We start from the raw sequence: 20614 nt of genomic DNA on the forward strand, positions 1-20614 counted from the left end.
AGACATTAAAACAAAGAGAATAAAAGAAAGGGTCAGAAGGATGTTTAATTTTCATTTATTCAACGACTTGATCAAACAAATGCTTTGTTTAAATTAATTAATACAGATCGTCTTGTACCAGAGATATGGTTGTTTATAAATGTATTTTGTTTAATTAAAAAATAAATCAACCTTTTATGTTCAAAACTATTCTGCTTTGGCTATCTTGTTAAACGTAAGCTATGTTGGCTATTGATAATGTAGCAATGTTAAAGCTATCGTTCTGAAACTTTAACCAGAACCTAGATTCTGTGACCTCAAACCTAAGAATAATGGCGATGGTCCTATTAATAATTGCGATTTTATCAACCGTATGATTAATGTCTGTCGTGACATTTTGAAAAAACCTCCATTAATTATTGCGAAGCGTCTAATGAACCATCTCAAGTTGTTAATTATGGACTTAATCTCGACCGACGGCAAAACGATTATCATTTTATATTACAAAGATTTTGTTTAAAAATCTCAGTTGATTTTGGGAAGGGTTTTTAGTTTTACTTGAATTTCTTATAAGCATTACATAAGTAATGAGTTTATTAAAATTACGTTATTTCAGTGTCCACACCTTACTGAATTTCTGAGGTATTAAATAAATGTCTTAGATGACAAAACAACTAAATTTACGTACTTATGTAATTTTTTTTAAATCTAGGCAAGGACAAAAACTTTTAAACTATTTTTAACTATTATTTATTATTGTTTAAATTTCTCAGTAGCATATCTGTAGACATACATGATATATAACGATAATTATTGTATGCGTATTTAATAAGTTTAAAGAATTCAATTTTTATAGGTACGTGCACAGCGCACATAATGTACGGCCACTAATAAATTAAAGTGCAGAAGTTTTCTCTAGTTTCACCATTGCTCTTGGCTTTTTTAAATAAATAAAAATAAACATAATAATACAATTTTATGTTTATACAAGCAAGTATACACACACACTCATGTTAAATGACTTATGTAATTTAGATACTACTAAGAAAAAAATATTGATTTTTTATTTCGTAAATATTTAATCATTTTTTAAATATATGTATGATGATATCCGTATTTGGGTAGTTTAATTATTTTTGTATAAATAATTTATGGTATTTACAGGATCACGATATAAAAAAAAATAATGGCTTTAACCTAAAGCCAAATTATTATGCATGCATATCATGGAAACATCCACACCGTGAAATTGGAACGTCGCATGACATAGTAACTGACTTTGTGCGGAATATTTAGCCTTATCAAGTATTTTGGGCGTGACATCCCCTGACAAACCACGTCAAGCGCGAACATTATGATAATGTACAGAATTACATTTTCATTCACGAAGCAGACGTCTGACCCTGAACTTGTTCTATTTATGTGGTTTTATCTCAAGTATATTTTCTTTCTGAATATAGAAAGACAAATTGGGAATTCGAACCGAGACCTCATAATTTGAACTTGTTTAGCAAACTAATTTAGTTATATAGTGCTGGTAAAAAGATGAAGCCTAGGAAAAATGTTTTATGCTAACAGTCGACAACAGATCTGCGAGCAATTATATATTTACACATACAAATCTATACATTTTTTAAAGTTTAAAACTGGTTTAGGCGCAAGAGGATATTTTTTTACGGATGAAATGCAATAATAATATAAGCGTCACGAAGATGTGCAGCGTTTTTGTCGAAGAAAAGGGAGAGAGCGATTGAGAGAGAGTGAGAAAGGACAAACGTTGTAAAATACACGCTATTGGTTGATGTATTCGTTTAGTAGGTACATATTTGAAATTTAGATGGCAATTCTGTCGCATATCGTCTTGTACAGTAAACTAAGTTTCTTTATTTATGTATATTATCATTAGCACGTATATATTGTGTAAATAGTGTGAATTTAGATATACAATACATGGTCATCTTCTGGAGCGTTTAAATTAGTAAAAATTATTTTTTAAAGAAGTATCACTTCTGACACGAGTACTATGTACGCACGCACTTTTTTGCATGGTTGTACAAAACGAAACCTTTCTTTACCCAGTAAATAGCGATTTTAATTACTTCCCGTTGGGACCGGAAAAAACAAAATGACCTACATTTTAAAGTGCAGTGTACAACGCTTTATTTTAGAAAAGTTCTGAATGACTTACAAAGAGCTTTCATTTGTGTTGCTTTCTTGCCAACTCTAGAAATTCGTAACTAAAAGTTGTTTGTACTTTAATGAAGTTTCAAGTAACTTGGCTCTCAATTTGAACCAGATGAAAAACGTCATTTATAGCAGGGCCGCGTCGACACCTCAGTTTTGTATCGCGCACTCATTCAGCTATCGCAGAATATGGTTAAAATGAGTATCGATAAAAAGGTTTATTTCTAACCTCAGTTTGAACTAGATGTCATTTTCTTAAAACTCGTCGTTTTGGGTACTGTTAGTACCCATGTACGGATGCTGCCATAATTTTTTTGGGTACTGTAGTACCCACGTACGTGTGAGAGGTTGAATATCAGTAGCGCAAAATCACCTGCAATCATGAGCATACCCCACATACACACCTTCACGTACATTCCTATATATTCACACCATCACACGTTAAGTATTAGTTAAATGTATTGAATATTTTTTTATTGTTTTTTTTTCTTTTGTAAATTTTTGAACCTTTCTGTTAATAATGTTTTGGTCATATGTTTAGTGCAATTGTTTGTTTTTATGTATATATTTTGTTAGCTGTAGGTTTACGAAATAAATAAATAAATATTACTTATATAATAACCAAAGACACAAGCTTACCGATGGGAATAACACACAAATAACAATTGACTTCAGATTTCAAACGGCACCCTACATTATGAAGGTTGCGTATCAGATAAAACAAGACTATAAAATTTAATTACGGGTCTGTTATCTATTGGATTAAGCGGGCCACTCTCATCCCTGAGGTCGTTGCTACGAACCCCAGCTCCGATAGACCACCACCACCAAAAGACTTGCACCAATAATAAACAGAAAGTATGTTTATTTTCGCACGTACGGCAAAAGAAACCGGCATGCCTTAGACCCAAAAGGATGGATGCATGGACGGATCTACTTAAGGGCTTTTTGAGCTGCAGCCCAGGGCCCCCAGTCCCCATTGAAAACAAAAGACGATATTTTATTAAAATAATGTTGGAATTTCTGAGATCAAGTAAGTCATGTGCTATCGAACGAAACGGGGAATTCCCTTTCCTTTCGGGTGCCTTCCCCGCAATAGCCCCGCGCCCCACAAATTCACGATCCTCCCATGACAGCGTGTCAGGCACGAAGGCTGATCATCTGTTTATGATCAAAAAATGATTATAGAAACTAATACAACACATATATAAAGGATGATGATAAGCGATCTCTTGGTAACATTTTTTATTAAACATTAAATTTAGGTGTTTTTATTTAACATTTACGCTAAGTTATTACGTAAGCAACAGAACAATTTAGATATATTGCCTATAAAGCTAAAAGCCTCTTGGACTTTACTGCCCAGTAATAAAGTTCGTTTTCATTCAGCACTGTCATAAGTGAGGCTCCATAAATCCCGGCAAATTGCGGAGGTAGGTTTAAAACGCTATTGAAGGGAATTCAGCGAAGGCAACGCACTTTAATATGCTATCAAATGAATTAATGCTTACAAATCATATAATGTTTAATAGTGAGTAATTAGGTATACAGTATATACGAGGCATATTCAAAAAATAAGGGCCGTTCGCTTATATTTCAGAATCGACAAGTCATAACACGTTTAAACTTGTACATATATGTACGTGCACTACTCGTTCAGTTATTTCAGGTATTGTTTTGATTCAGTAGTAATTTTGCTAGTTGTGCGTACAGTAGACAATGTCCGTGATAATCGTTCCTCCCGCCAGCTGTGAAGTTCGCGCTGTAATAGGATTTTTCTGTGCAAAAGGACACACTGTTACCGGTGATGAGACGTGGATATCCTACGTCAATCCAGAAACAAAACAGCAATCAATGCACATACAATGGCACCACTCAACTTCACCAAAACCAAAAAAAAAAGTGTCGTATAATTAAGATTGTTCACTTAAGAAATGTTAAGGTTTTATGATTTCTTCGTATAATTGTTAATGAAACAAAAGCAAATTTTCAAAACATAATGAAAAACTGAAATTATTAAGTTATGATTTTTCAATATTTATTTATTTTATTTAGATATTAGTACTTATTGCACAGAGGCCCACCAGGTAAACGGTACAGAGGCGGACCTTACGCTCGATGGGATGATATAAAAAAAATCGCGGGTTCCCAATGGATGCAAATAGCTCGGGAATAGATAGATGGTAAGCCTTGGAGGAGACCTTTACAATGCATTTCCCCAAGTAAAAAAAAAGACCTTTACCGAAAAGGGTTCCTGATACATACTGACTGTTAAAAATATTTACTAACACATTCAGATCAGGATCAGAAAATAATTTATGGCTTAAAATAAAAAGAATATTATAAATAGATTGTTTAGGAAGGCTTATTATAAATCTTAAAGCTTAAATAAATTGTCTGCCTTTAGTCAATCCTTTACACTATGCTCCTAAGGTTTAGTATTTATGGTTGAAATAAACGGGATAAAAGGCCACCGAACCGTACAGATATTTATTGATATACATACTCGAATACAACTGAATAGGCTAAAATAGAATTTCTCCAGCGTTCGACCGAATTGTTGTGAAGAAAATAGCTTGACAAGTTCATTCCTATGAACCGTCGGGATTTCACTGGAATGTAATTGATATATCCTAGGAATGCTTGGAATATTATTCTGTTGTTTTTATTTTGTCTGTCGTTTCTGTCTCTCTCTTCCAAATGGTACATACGTACCTAAATTACAACTAATACTGCTTTTTAGGTCAGGGCAGATCTATCAGTTTCGTCATATTTTCTTCATATAGAAATAGGCAAGTAGATGTTCAAACTTATGTCCTATTATTTATCAATCTAATAGGCATGTGGGTGATCAGCCTGTACCTGATACACGCCGTTGACTCTTTGGGTCTAAAGCCGGTTTCCTCACGATTTTTTCCCTTACCATTCGAGCGAATGTTTAATGCGAATAATATAAAAAAAATTAATTGATTATCGCCGGGTATCGCTATGACCTCCGGTATAAGCGCGTACTCAAGTCACTACTCTATATTCTTTTTGAATAAGGGAACAAAAATTTATCGAATCACTTAATATTCAGCGAAATACTAAAACAAAGAAAAGAAATTACAATGTTAGGATCGTAAACGTTCGTCGTTAACGAAAACTTTCGCAACTGAAAACTACTTCCAAGAAAATCCATTATCTAATATAATAAAAGTGTAGACTTATGGCGAAAATACATTTCTGTAAGATATAAGGTATCATATTAATACAGCAACTTAATATGTTGTTAGGTCAGCAACTTTAAGCATATAATAAAAGTTAAGCGTGTTATAATGTCGTGAAAATTCATTAAAATGTAATAATGATTTGTAAAATTACATAATAGTTAAATAAAACTTAAGTAAAAATGGATGGGGCACAAGGCAAGAAGAATAGAAAAGTGCAGCAATTAAACTGGTGCTAAAGGTCAAAAAACGCAAAAGAGGAAGTGTGAATGTATGCACATGTATTTGAGAGTGTAGTTAGTCTGTCTTAGTTTTTGGAACCTCAGAATCATGCCCGATACACCGAGTAAGGCCTCTATAAATACGAAATCCAATTGTGCGCAAAGCAACTATTATTATTCAACCACATTGAATGTAGTAAATTTTCACGATGATTCTATTGTTTCAGGTCCTAGGCTCTGATACAGAATGGCATTTTTCGCATCGTGGGCTGCCACACGCCCGCACTCGACGATCCATTGCCCATGCCCGATTATTAAAACGCCACCCTCTTGTAAGTATTCTTCTTCCTTTTATCCGATACATTCAGACAGCAGTCGTGGTCGCTACGTAGTAGTGGTATTAGAAGAGGCAGATATGTTGCGCTTCAAGGCGTTTCTCCATCGCTGCCGTTAGAGGATCCAACTGCAGTCATTTAGTGAACCGCCTACGGCAGATTTGATCAGATCAATCACACGCGTAGATGACCTTCCACGCGACAAGGCGTTCTATGAACTGATAATCTCGCCGAGGGAATATGATGTAACAGTGGATGATGCCTTCTGACGTACCTATCAGGCACATTGAAACTAAGGCACTGTAGTACAGTCGAAATACTTGCCCTTGCCTTGTATTATTTACGATTTATTTAAAGCACAATAGGTCTTTACAAAGCTAGGAAAATTAAATAATTCCTACGACAACGGTTAGCACAAAGCAGCCTTTTGTACAAAAGGCATTCTTAAGCATTCCTTGATATATCAAAGGGACTCGATCTACTTGCTTTAATCTGTTATGTTCGTTGTAATTATTTATGAAGATATTACGTCTTATATATCTTTATAGAATTTTACTGTACATATTTATGTAACTAAACTCCTCTTAAACTGTTGGAACGATTTGAATGATATTTTTGTATGTTTGGGTAGATTTCGATTCACAAATCATCCCGGCAGATGGAGCTGCAATCGGTATCTAGATTTTTATTTGTATAGCAAATAAATAGCTGAGATATATATGTATATATCTTTTGTAAATGTGTTGGTAATACAAGTCCTAAGCGGCTGGATTTTGATAAATTTTGTGTGTGTTCAAGTGGAGTCGAGAATGATTTACATTATTAGTATCTTGAACTATGCCTTTAACAGAAGGCAAACGGGTAGGAGTCTAACCTCTCGTATTAAGTAATACCGCCCATGGACACTCACATTGTCATGAGACTCACAATTATTTCAAACTTATCCACAGGTACACGCTGCAGTACAGCAGACGGGATTTAAGCGTGTCAAACGCGGCTACCGTCCACTACGCCTACCGGAAACAGAACCTGCTGTTGACCCTCGCGATCCCTACTTTCCTCTTCAATGGTACTTAAAGAACACAGGACAGAATGGTGGCAAGCCCAAGCTTGACCTCAACGTTGAGGCGGCCTGGGAGCAGGGATACACCGGCATTAATGTCACCACTGCAATTATGGATGACGGTAATTGTATTATTAATCCAGAAGAAAATCTTTGTACCATGTTACGTCACTCAATTTTACGTCAAAGCCTACGTAGGTCGACTAACTCGGCATAGCTTTTGTCCAAATTGTGTATGTGTTGTATGTATATATTTCAACGCTATTTAGGGAACAGTCACGTGCTCATAAGCGTGTTGGGCTGGTGTGTGTGTGACGTTTCTATCACTCACGTGGAGTTCAATGATTACCGGTGAAACAATAAATCTCTTAGTACAGTGATAACATGTTGTCTAAATACATCATGTAGTTTTTTGTTTAAGCAATAGATGGCGTTGTGCATATGTAGAAACGCGATGGCATAAAGATTTCTTAGAACTATATACAATTTAAGGTTTATTAATTAAATGAATTACCCCCCCCCCGCGACGGGCTTCAGGCTGAGCTAAGCTCGCCAAACAGCCCGTGCTGAGCTGTAAAGGCCCTAAAGGCCAACAGCGAGATTCCATAAAAAAAAATTAAATGACGATTCACGTTACAAAAGTGCAGCTGTCCCTCTCTTTTAATAAATAGTTTAAGTGATCATTCCGTGAAAGGATATTTGTTCATATGGTTAAAGACTAAAGTAGGTTAAAATGTGTTAATGTTAATCAGAATGATAAAGTAACAAGTAATTTGCTTTTCAATGCGTCGAGAGTCTGTCTTACGCTTTGGTTGTTTTGGATAAATTCCATTAATATAGTATTTAAATATTTATCTACAGGTGTTGACTATATGCACCCGGACCTAAAATACAACTATGTAAGTATATACGAAACCCTTAACCCGCTTTCATAAAGTAGTCCAAAGTATTTTAAACGAGAAAAAGGGATCTCATTAATGTGATTCTGTTTTAGAAATTTTCCTTTGAGATTTTAAAGCTTAATTTTAATTAGAAAAGCTTTTAGTACTCAAGAAGGCCATCAGATGTTATTTAAACTGATGGTTTTAAGATTTATCTTACAGTATAGAGATTTTTTAAATAACAAGAATTTTGTATTACGGTTTTAACTTTTTGACATTTTATTAACAAACAAGATTGTTTGGCGATTAGACAAATAATGGGGAATCGCCAAATGATTTTCATGTAGTTAGGTTTAATTAATTTGTGACGTCAGAAATAATAGTACCTTTAATCAAGGTCCCATTAATCTTGAAGCACGTAAGTAAGTTTATTACGTCTGACACGCAAATTCCACAACCTTATTTATGAGTAAAAAAACTTTTAGGTTTAATACAGGTTACTTGAAATTTATATTTTTTTAGAACGCGGAGGCCTCATATGACTTCAGTAGCAACGACCCATTCCCTTATCCAAGATACACTGATGATTGGTTTAACAGGTATATATTTTATTAGTAGGTATATTTACAGCATAATCCATACATTAAACAAAATATGAAATTTGTTCGTCGAAGATTCGAGTGCTTTTGTTTATACGAAAAGTTACCTGCCTGTTATCAGTTTATATTATTTTATATATTAAAGGGTTAAAATAGAGATTGTTGGTGATTCTCGCCATCTTGTACGTTCGAATCGCGGCACCAATGGGCTATATGTGCGTAATACATGTACGGTGTAAGAAAACACCGTGAGGAAACAATGAATTTGACTTAAAAGTCGACAGCGTGTGTCAGGCACAGAAGACTTACTTGCGACAGAAGACTACTTAAAAAATTAAGGACGTCATATTTTTACTGACATACCTAAAAAAAGCATGCAAATGAATTTATAATTTATGTTTAATGTTTGTTTGTTTGTTCATATTGTATCTTGATATCTCGTTGATTCAATACAATGACGAATTAGTTCTTAAACTGACATGTATTATATTTTAACATGCGCGTAATCTTACTGTCTCACACCTGAACAACTTCGGTACACCTCGTGTAAAACAAAAACTTGCCGATTAAGAGTAGCGGAGAGTTTGTTGCCAGTTCTTCTCTTCCGTTCTACGCCCTTGATTTGAGAACTGGCAGTAAATGTAAAATTAGAAGCATTTAATGTATATATCTTTGTGACGTTCATAACATGTGTTACCTAAATGAATAATGATTTTGATTTGATTTAAACGTGCTCGGAAATAAGGCGTCTTCACGTTTCTAATTTCAAGTTGTTTGCCTTTTAGTGTTAAACTCTATTAAAACTTTGCGTATCCAATTAATCGGAATTTACCTTGGTATTGGGGAGAATACTTGTGTTTCTTAGTAAATTTTCTGAAGTACTGAAATTATATTCTGATGTGAAATAAAGCAGTTACATTTTGATATTATCTCTCAGCAACAATTTATTATTGATTGCTTGTAACACAAATTTTATTGAAAATTTTAATCGGCCGTATTGATTGATTACTATCAAATAGAATTTACACAGATTAAGTCAATTTTAAATATCCAGTGGCTGGCTTGGGCTTCAGATATCTGTATCTGTTTTGAATTCATATTTTTTTGAACGCTTTCTTTGACACATTGTTTATATTTATAACAATTTATTTAAAAATTACTTAAAAGTTGGCTCTTTTTAATTTATTAAAAATACAATAAATAATTGTCAACACCATCTTATTGTAGTTTAATAAAAATGCAAACGTTAATTTGTTTATAGCCATGGAACAAGATGCGCCGGGGAGGTTGCCGCAGCTCGGGACAACGGGGTGTGCGGCGTGGGCGTGGCATACCATTCTAAAGTTGCCGGTGAGTTTGATTTTATCTTTGGAACTTCCGTTTCCGGATTACCTTCAAACAGAGTATAAATTGAAATTTAAATTAAGAGTTGAGATTATTTAAGAATAACAACCATTAATTTCGAATAACATTGTTTGATGAATGGATATTTCGACTAGAATGGTTGTATTAATGCAAATATAAATATTTTCAAATATAAGTAAGATGAATTAAATTCAACATTTTAGTTCGGTGTTAACTCCCATTTGAACCCAGACTACAAATTAAGTTAATTGGTCTATAGTCCATATTAAATATTGACATTATTTTTTTTTAAATAAAATATATTTATAATAGTCTAGTGAAAGTAATAAAAAAGGCCTATACGATAATAAAAATACGAGAACATATTTTCCACGTCGCCTTCGAGAGACATCTCACTCTCTCGGTACATTTTTGTGGATATTGAATCATTCAGAGCGTGTATCAAGTATCGGATTTTCCATTTTATCTCAGTATTGCAAATATTATTAAATGTAACAAAGAGAAACCACACCCACAAATGTAAACCAATTTCATGTTTAATATGAATAAAACGCAGCGGCGATAATAACATTAAAATTGACTTTGCATAAAACTTGTACGATTTATTTCATTATATGATAAATTTATTGTAGACATTATTACCGTATATTTTAATTGAAATAAAGTAATCTAATGTTTTAATGATTAAAGAACTGTATTTCTCATTAAAAAAATTTTTTACATGAGAAACTTAATGTATAATAAATATGTAATATATACGAGCGAGATACACGTCGCCATTAGCCGTCTCAATTTTAGTGAACTGTGTTCACTCTAACATGCATCTTTACTGCCTTTTTGAATTTGACAAACACACCAATAATGCGAATTTTAGATGGTAATTGATTAAATAATTGAAATTAAAAAAAAAACTTATTTTCCGTGTCTTATAATAAACTTATTTTAAAAAAATATTAATGTTCCTTTCATTACATAAAAGGTGTAGTAAGGCGCTTTATTAAATTAAAAAAAATATAAATAGAGATCGCGACCTTCTTCCGTCCTTTTTTTTAAATTGTGTTATATTTCTATATGCAACGATATGTTTATAAATTAAAGGAAAGGAAGAGAAGCAAGGTAATTATCAGACCATACTAGTCGGCCGTATAATAATATTTCCTAACATACAGAATAGACAATTTCTCAGGTAGTATTTTCTTATTCAACAAATTCAAAGTCGCAAGCGGAACCAAATATTTTTACCCTACACTAAAAAAATGGTTAAGGACCGGTGGACTCAGTTTCTGTACATAGTATATGTCTCATTAGGTCCGTTGTGCATAAAGTCCAACTAAGCCAGTCTAGCTCATTCTAGAAGCACAGATGCCTGACTGTGGGTGACTGATTCCTCTGCGCTGTAACAGCGTTTCTTTCTCCACACCAATATTATTATTATTACAAAGAGATGATTTTTGTTTGTGTTATAAATTTTTTAAGCAATTTCACTGTCATTGAAGTAATAAAAACTTCACTCTACAATTAATAAGACATCAATAAAAATGGTATAAAGCAGAAAAGATTTATACCTTTTGGTACCTCGATTTCTTTGGACGCGTTTTAGTATTGAGAAAGTCCATTTGGTGTTATAAACTCTATTGAAATAACTCAGGTGAATAAAAATCGTTAAGAGAAAATTATTCCCTGTTATTAAATAAATATTTTTATTAGTATCATCCCTATCCCTAAGGGCACCCGACACCTGCGTACTAAAATCGTTTACGACCTTTCACTGTTTTCAAGGGCAAAAGTAATCTCAAAACCTTTTGTTGGAAGTTTGGAGTTAGAATAATAAAATAGTCAAAATGAAAATTTAATCTTTAAATTTAACCTTTCATCTATATTGAAGAAAATTTTATTTGCCAGATGTCAGGACCATCCATAATTTATATATCTATAATAATATATGCCATATATCTATATATATATATATATATATATATATATATATATATACTTTCTAGATGACTGTAGCAATTTTATTTAGACTGTATTTTGTATTTATTGTTGACGTTTCGACTTTTACATATTACAGTGAGTCGTACCTGATAAACCACATACGATATCATAATTAATAGACTGCCAGAATTATTGAAAAAAGGACGAACTTACATATTTTTTATAGAACAGAAGCATACAATTTTTTTTTATTGACATACGGGCAAAAGATGTTAATTATACTGCCCCCCACGGGACACTCTCAATGGCAGAAGGCGTGCAAGTGCGTTGCAGGCCTTTTTCCGACTTGGTTTGGAAATACTTCAGTGCTCAGCTATAGCAGTGTTCAAATAGTGGTGATGCAAAAACTGCCTTAAGAAACGCTCATTTGTAGTACGACGATTTGAAAGGCCATTGTTATTAAAATAAAGCCATCTATCCGAAAATAAAAAAGTAATTTCTAATAAAAGAAGCTGAAATTTCCACGTCACGTAGTCGCAGTCGATCAAAAATCTTTTCATCTCGCTAAATTTCGAAGAAAACGAAAAGATAATGTTAAATCTTTTCGCTAACAAAGACGTCGGTAATCGAAAGTTCGTCTGGAGCTTTCAGTTAATTATGTGAATACGTTTTCATAAATACGTTTAATAAGAGATTCGTATAATGCATAGATTTATTATTATTTACTTTTCTTTATTCCTCAAACGAAAGTATGAATTTGAGTTAAACACACATACAAAATTATTTAGAATTCGAGAATTTTTAAGGGTTATAAAAATTAACAAAATGTGCGCTGTGGAAACATGATAATAGAAAGCACTGCTCGCTAATTTAATCTAATTTTCTTATGCAATAAAGGTACAAAACGACTATAACAACATTAAAATGAAAAATAAGAATTTTCCATATGTTTTTTTTTTTTTGAATTTACATATTATGTAATACTGGTATGTAAACTGCAGATTCACAATGGCGCGACATTTTTTACAAGTTACAATTTATTAAAAGTACTACACGCATTCAATTTGCCAAACGAATATATGAATGCAACGGCGGAATCAGGGGGGGGGGGTGTCATGACCCTGCTGGTTCCAGGACTTAGGTGGACCACTAATTGAACACAATAATTTTATTACCATAAAGATTTTATGTAACTTCAATATTCAATTAATTTAATATTATATAATATAACTAGCGGATCCGACAGACGTTGTCCTGTCTACACGTCTTTAATTTCAAAATTTCAATTTTTAATAAGCCATTTTGATGGAAAATATTATTCAAATGTTATGACAATATCTAACGATCCAGCACATGGTCACACACGATATAACACAATGATAACAACCCTTTTTTTAAATTTCGGGACAGACTAAAATTAAAATTCGAATATTATTTAAAATTTGACACTGCGATGGTAGCGCCGTCTGTCGGATCCAATGTAAAACATTCCAAAATCAACAACAACTAATAAATTGAAAATTAATTAAAAAAACATTGTCCAGCGGACAAAATTGTGAATCTAAACCATTCCCAGATCCCCTTGAACACACACAAAAAATTTCGTCTAAATCGGTCCAGTCGTTTAGGAGGAGTTCAGTCACATACACACGCACACAAGAAATATATATATTAAGATAACTTTGTATGATGGCAAACGTATAAGTTCTTGACTTGACCACGACCATGTGACCCCCTCCTGGCGCCAAAGCTGTATCCGCACTCTCGTATGAAACTCATCGTCGTCACTTTTGACTTATAAATATGCCACTGTAGGATTTTAAGTTGTAGTTTTATTAAAAGCAATACCAGATGGATTCTAAGCTTGACAGTTTGTTATGACATTTACTTTAGGCCAAATATCCAAAACCCAATTGTGTAACGTTAATTTTGATAAACGTGATTCCGAAGTTACGTCAATATAATATTGTGTAATGTTCGGTTTGATCAAACAGGCGCGGCCAATAATGTCAATATTTCATTTTCATTAATAAGCTAATTGAATTAGATGATAGTGGTGACATAATTATTTTATAATTAATGACGTATTTCGGCGATATTTCTGGCTAAGAATTAATTTACACATATTTTGAAAGACAGAAATTGATAGCTCATGGACAGGCTAATTTCACTGTTTTAACTACAGTTGTGTTCTGTCACTTTCTATCGAGTTATGTATACGTTGTGATAGACAGTGACAGATGGATAGTGCAATTACAGTTTATTGTTTTTATGAATAAGGCATTATTAGTTTGTTTAACATTAAAAGAAATATGAACTTATAACATAAGTTGTTATTACATAATGCCAAAGACAAATAAACTTTGTTTATAATTAATATTCTTTGCTCCGTGCTGTATCTATTTTGATGGAATTTCTTATGTTTCAAAATGGGTTAGAGAGTGGTTTAGATTTACATTCAGATGATATTTTTGACTTTCCGGTCCTAAGGTAGATATTTTCAATACATTAATGATCGCTATAATAATTTTTATAAATAAAGGTTTTAGTAATGTATGCAAAACTAATCAGAAAGTAATATTCAATATATGGACTGGTAAAATTACAATCTGAAATTAGTGTTGAAGCGTGAAACCCAATTTGTCTACGAAATTAATTCTAAATTAGCATTAATTAAATCTCATTTTGAATAAGCAATTACATCTAACTGAGAGTATTTAGGCCTGCGATCTAAAATGTTTATCAAATTGAAACCTAGACTAGTTTATTAATTTATACTGTATTATTTAAAGTTATTAGGTTATTAGAAATAAATAGGCTAATTATTATTATAATTAGTCCGTTTTGAAACAGGTATAAGAATGTTGGATCAACCCTACATGACCGATTTGATAGAAGCAAACTCTATGGGGCACGAACCAAATAAGATACACATCTACAGCGCTTCTTGGGGACCCACAGATGACGGCAGAACTGTTGATGGACCCAGGAATGCCACCATGAGGGCTATAGTTAGGGGAGTCAACGAGGTATGTTATTGATTTTTCTTACTTTTTATATAACAAACGGGCTAAACTGATGTTAAGTGATACCGCAGCCCATGGATTCCGACATTGCCAGCAGGTTTGCGAGTGCGTTGCCGGCCTTTTACTTTTTTTAAGGCCCGGTACATAGTGGTGGTTCGCGGCAAACGCTCAGTTGTGGAAGGACGGACGTCGACTTGATACGGGTTAATAGCTACGAACCAATGTCATTTTTCTATATTTACTATATGCAAGACATATCCGTGAAAAATCATAACTTTAACTATAACTAGTCTTGATAGCTTGATAAAGGTCAGCAGTAATTTCATTGGAGCCACTCAGGATGGAAGCCTTGCCAATCAAAAATCAATTAAATTAATTACATTATTCTCTGAGAGGACTTCTATGAAAATTTATATTTCGATTTTATTTCTTTGTAATAAAATGAATTCTTCGCTATAAGAGCTTTAGATATACATTCTATATGATATAAAGTCCTGGGACAGATCTCTACATCTTTTACATTTGCCCTGGGTCATCTATCTATGTCTACAGATAGCCAAGTATACAGTGGCGTAGCTTCCTTGAGTGGTACCTATAAAGGACATGGATAATAATTTATAAAAAGATCGCAAGTATGTAATGGGAAATCCCCAACGACAGCGTCAGGCTCTTTTTCGGGAATCCCCGAATTCTACATAGAGCTGAGGTAGTGCTAGTGGAGGAATTCCAGAAATATAAATGTTTATGCCAGCGATTTTTTTTGTTTGATTTTGATTTTTTTTAAACTTGAGAGTCACCCCAAAAAAGATAACCCCCGGTGCGGACCGCCCCCGCTGCCCCCCCTCTGTTAATTGTATTCAATAGAGGCACTATCTAAATGTTTATAGAGTAATACTTAACTTCTCCAACGCAGATAATGCAACAATTATTTTTATGAATAATTTAAACATTGTCTAGAATATCAAAGACGCCATTTCGAATTTATAGAAAACGTCTAATATCTTATACATGAAAATGGTAAACATAAATGTTTCGCTTGCTTAAACTATGTTACGAGATTATAATAATTTCTTTTTCATACTTATCAATAGTTTACTATGAATGTATTTCCATATAGATAGACTTTAATACCGTTAACGGTTGTTTGAGTAAGAATTGGAACTTGTATCGCTTATGCGATATAAATATTATTATAATATCCGAATCCTTTAGAAGCCCCATAAGACTGTAGACGCCAAAGCTTACTTCTAAAACAATGAGATAGCTTATTGCGTTTGCATTGGCGCTCAAAGCTTATAAAAGCTTTCTCGCCTTAGGTGTGCGCTATTTCCGTTTGATGAAAGCTGAAAAACGAAAATGATGGAGTTTCCTGTCTGAAATGAAAGTCTGAAAGCCGTTTATATAATTTTAACTTTGTAGCAGTGTGCTTTAGATAGAAATTTTCTTGGATAATATTCGATTTGTTTCATGTTTTCCAGTTTAATAAGTATTCAGCATTGGCTTTAATGTTCTGCTTGATAAATCACTCCAGTTAACCCTTAATTAGATGTATTTTAACCAGTGGTCATTAGGTAAATTATAACCTAAATGTTCGAATTACGGCACATAAGACCTTTTTAATAATATCAGCCAAAGTTTCGTAAAGAAAATCTTTCAAATAACAAATATTAATCATTTCTCATCTGTCAGAGCTAAATGTCAGCTGTCATAGTTCTTAAAAGCAATTATGATCGTAGTTTATGGCGCTGATGCGGCATAAGTCTTACAGTAAAATGTTGACTAAAAATATATGCTACCTCCTTAAGTAACTTAAATTTCTCACGATGGTAATTCCTATTAATTAAAAATGACACTAACATTTGAAACTTGAAACAATATACTTAAATTATTAATTCATCGGCTATTTATAAAATATTATCATAAGACTGTTGATCTGCCAGAGAACAATTTACATTAAATGTAAATTTAGTGTTATCTGTATTCATGCTACTCGTTTTATTACTCTGTGAAAAATAAAGTTTCATATTCTGCAAACAGTGCAACAGATAATCTCAATTTCATTTAATCCCAAATAAATTCAATAATCAATATCAAATAAAATAAGTAAACACAAAAGTAAAAAATTAAATTCAAACAATCCTATAATATTCGCTAAATTAGCTATACTAGATACGAAGGTGAGACAAAAACAAACATCAGTAGCTCTAGATCAAAGACTTCTTTCTTTTGTCTTCTTTCCTCTTTAGTAACCAATTGATTCAGGGTAAACATCAGAAGTCGACACTGATTGTTGTAAGCTTTAGTCACGAACCTTATGCAGTTTATTATATAACACACATATTAACTAACACGAATATTGAGCTTATTTAAACAGGATTAACGCATCCATTGTGGTTGGGTAATGATTATATAATACGAAATGTTTTTGACTAATATGTGTATTTGAATGTAGTCATTTTGTTTTTATTACTTCATTCTGTATTTCTATCAGGGTCGGAACGGGTTGGGCAATATCTACGTCTGGGCAAGTGGTGATGGCGGTGAAGATGATGACTGTAACTGTGATGGTTACGCGGCCTCAATGTGGACAGTTTCTATAAATAGGTACGACAAAGTTGTTTCTAAAACAAATTTTACAGAATGATGTCCATATGCTATTAATATTAAATAATGTGTTTTTAAACATAATAAATGAAGTATTATAGTTAAGAAAAAATATGGGAGATTTTTCGTTACTTTTACTAATTTCAAACGAACGCAATAGTGCTATTAACGACGGCCAGAACGCCCACTACGACGAGTCCTGCTCCTCAACCCTCGCTAGTACGTTCAGCAACGGAGCTAGAGACCCCAATACTGGTGTAGCTACAACTGACCTGTATGGCAAGTGCACTGCCACGCATTCAGGAACTTCCGCCGCCGCACCGGAAGCAGCAGGAGTTTTTGCATTGGCCCTACATGCTAAGTTAGTTTGTATATTACTAAGAACATATATTTTATTTGTATAGGTTAACATTCTTCAAGTTCTTACTTTCTCTATTATTGTAAAATAATTACGCTTACTATTTGCAGAAAATATTTGATATATTTATTAGTAAGGACAGCCCTACTCTCAAACTGTATGCCATATTTAAGATGTATTTTATAATGTAAAAATCAAATGTCTTGTGTTGATGGTTATAGTAACCGTAGACAATAATAGTGCAAATCACTATAAGTGGAAAAATGTCATTTTGAAAAACGTGTTGTCTGCAATTAATAGTTCAAACATAACGAAACATTATGTGAATTTTCTAAAATGGCTGCGTTACTACGACGAGCTTAGCTTATTTTATGCGCGTTATTAAAAAAATAAATTATAGTCATAATAATCTGAACCAGATATGTCATAACTTTTTCAAAAAATACTAAATCATGAAATCCTGAAAATTATCAACGCATGATCATAATTTTAGCAATATTACAATATTGCTAAAATCTTTGCCTGTATATATAAAGCAATACAAAGCTGAAAGGTATTGATACATTTTAAGTTATATGATTTCTATGTAATTAAATGAAGAAAATATTCCACCAATTAATTTAAAAACGTTTTTAGAGCTAGTCGTTTGTAAAGCTTCAATATCTTAATTGAAAAACTCGCTAGTAGCCACTTTGAATAGAAAATATAATTTTATTAATAGCGGCTCGGAGTATTCATAGTATAAAGTAATTTGAATATCTTCCACGTAACTTTGTTTTGCAAATAAATTTCATTTAAATATGCTGTTCACATATTTTTCATATAAAGATTGTTTTAAATGCGGTCAAATGAGGTCATTAAATTTGATATATCTTAGTGTAAATTTTTCGCTGTAGACCGCTGTAGATTTTTGCGCTATGAAGCGGTATTTACGTAATAAAATCAGTATGCCTTAAAAATATTTAAAATCTTTGGATTCAAGCAACATTCAATTAATGACATCTACATATATAAACATAACAACATATAATCATGATATGAGTTACAATATATTATCAGTACGTACTTTAATATAAAGGGAATTTTCATTTTGTATTATGAAATATTATAAACACTTTTTTAGCGCGAACCTCACATGGCGTGACATTCAACATTTGACGGTATTGACGTCTAAAAGGAACTCATTGTATGACGCAAAGGTAATTCATATTCATTATTTATCCGATGATCAAACTGACAGGAAGCTTTTTAAAATTATTTACAGCCGTATACAAAAAAAAAGTTAGAACAGTATTGTGTATTTGGGACACGTACTGTGTTAAAAGCTCAGGTTTCATGATGAATTAGATTTATCAAATACACAATATAAAAGTTTTAATTTATCATTTCACTTTCTAAGTAGCCGTTGCCTAGTGTTCATTCTCGTGAAATCGGTAAATAATATAATTTAATTTTTCTATTTTCTAAAAATTCTACTACTATTTCCTAAGAAAACTGTGGAATAAAATTACAAGCTAAATTTTACTTCACATTCGTAGAAGTGCTGTAGTACTTTTTATGGGCAAATGGAAATGTGTGTAAAAAACTAATTATTAATTAATTTTAATTAAAGGGCCGTTTTCATTGGACAATGAACGGCGTCGGGCTGGAGTTCAACCATCTATTTGGTTTTGGAGTGCTCGACGCTGGCGCCATGACAGCTTTAGCGGCGAATTGGCGATCTGTGCCTCCTCGGTATCATTGCGAAGCTGGATCTGTTAAAACGCATACGTAAGTAATTTAAGCAAATACGTTCACTAGCCTCCTCCTTACCTATCAAGGGATTACTACATGCGTCGGGTTGTCTCTCTCACTAAAATATGGCGAGGGGGCCGATGGCTGGCCATGCGAAATACTCGTCAACGGGTGCTACTTGTGGTGACTGGTCGTACTTGAATTCGTGTATGCGGTGATGTTAGTTGTTTCGACTATGTATTTGCATGTTGTTCTCACGAGAATATGAGTGCTCCTATTTCCCTATGCCTACTGTTGAAAGAGGACAAGTAATTTGTTTTTAATTTATTTTATTATTCTTTATTACTTAGATGGCATATGGAACATGTACAGGTGTTATGGTTGTAGCTCCTTACAAACGTTGTGTAAAAGAAAAAAAATGGAGATTAAAAAGAGTGGCGGAGAGTTTATTGCCAGTTCTTCTCTTCCGTTCTACACCCTTGATTCGAGAACTGGTAGTAAATGTAAAATTAGGAGTATTCAATGTATATACCATTTTTGACTTTCATATGTGTACATTGTGTTACCTACATGAATAAATAATTTTTAGTTGTTTGTTTACTATACTATATATGTAAAAAAATGTATTCCTCTATTTAATATTGTTTCAGTGAAATACCAACAGATGGCAGCGTCACTCTTCGCATCGAGACCACGGCGTGTTCTGACACGGCAAGTGAAGTGCGATACTTGGAACACGTTCAGGCAGTCGTTAGTGCGAATGCTTCGCGACGTGGTGACCTCGAATTCTTCTTGACGAGTCCAATGGGAACTAGGTACACTAGGCTTAGTTATATGAAAATATGAATGAGATAGTGTAGATTATATAGTGCTTGGGCTAGTTCAAACGTGTTATTCCGAATTTTATGAGTCCTTCCGTTATAATGGTAACATAAGTAACAATTAGTAAACAAAATTTTCGCAATTTTAAGCCAAAGCTAATAAATAATGTATCTTGTAAGAATAGAAATGTATTAACTATGGTGGAGCATCCTCCCACAACATTGCTGTGCCTAACCGGGTCCTTATTGTAATAAATTATAACGTGTCACGAGTAAAATATTAACACCAGGATTGTAAAA

General features: G+C 33.1%; 1 protein-coding gene across 1 annotated transcript in view; it reads left to right on the plus strand.

Moving 5' to 3' along the window:
* Positions 1 to 20614, plus strand: part of LOC110994302 (neuroendocrine convertase 2) — a 37074-nt gene that overhangs the window by 14360 nt on the left and 2100 nt on the right. Inside the window, exons 2-12 of the mRNA XM_022260856.2 lie at positions 5821 to 5925; positions 6879 to 7113; positions 7853 to 7890; positions 8395 to 8471; positions 9733 to 9821; positions 14625 to 14800; positions 17289 to 17401; positions 17562 to 17762; positions 18883 to 18958; positions 19372 to 19529; positions 20144 to 20308. Coding sequence (XP_022116548.1) covers positions 5821 to 5925; positions 6879 to 7113; positions 7853 to 7890; positions 8395 to 8471; positions 9733 to 9821; positions 14625 to 14800; positions 17289 to 17401; positions 17562 to 17762; positions 18883 to 18958; positions 19372 to 19529; positions 20144 to 20308 — 1433 coding nt within the window. The remainder of the gene's footprint in view (positions 1 to 5820; positions 5926 to 6878; positions 7114 to 7852; positions 7891 to 8394; positions 8472 to 9732; positions 9822 to 14624; positions 14801 to 17288; positions 17402 to 17561; positions 17763 to 18882; positions 18959 to 19371; positions 19530 to 20143; positions 20309 to 20614) is intronic.

The sequence above is a fragment of the Pieris rapae genome, chromosome 1, assembly GCF_905147795.1.
Source record: "Pieris rapae chromosome 1, ilPieRapa1.1, whole genome shotgun sequence".
In the NCBI taxonomy this organism is placed as follows: Eukaryota; Metazoa; Arthropoda; class Insecta; order Lepidoptera; family Pieridae; genus Pieris; species Pieris rapae.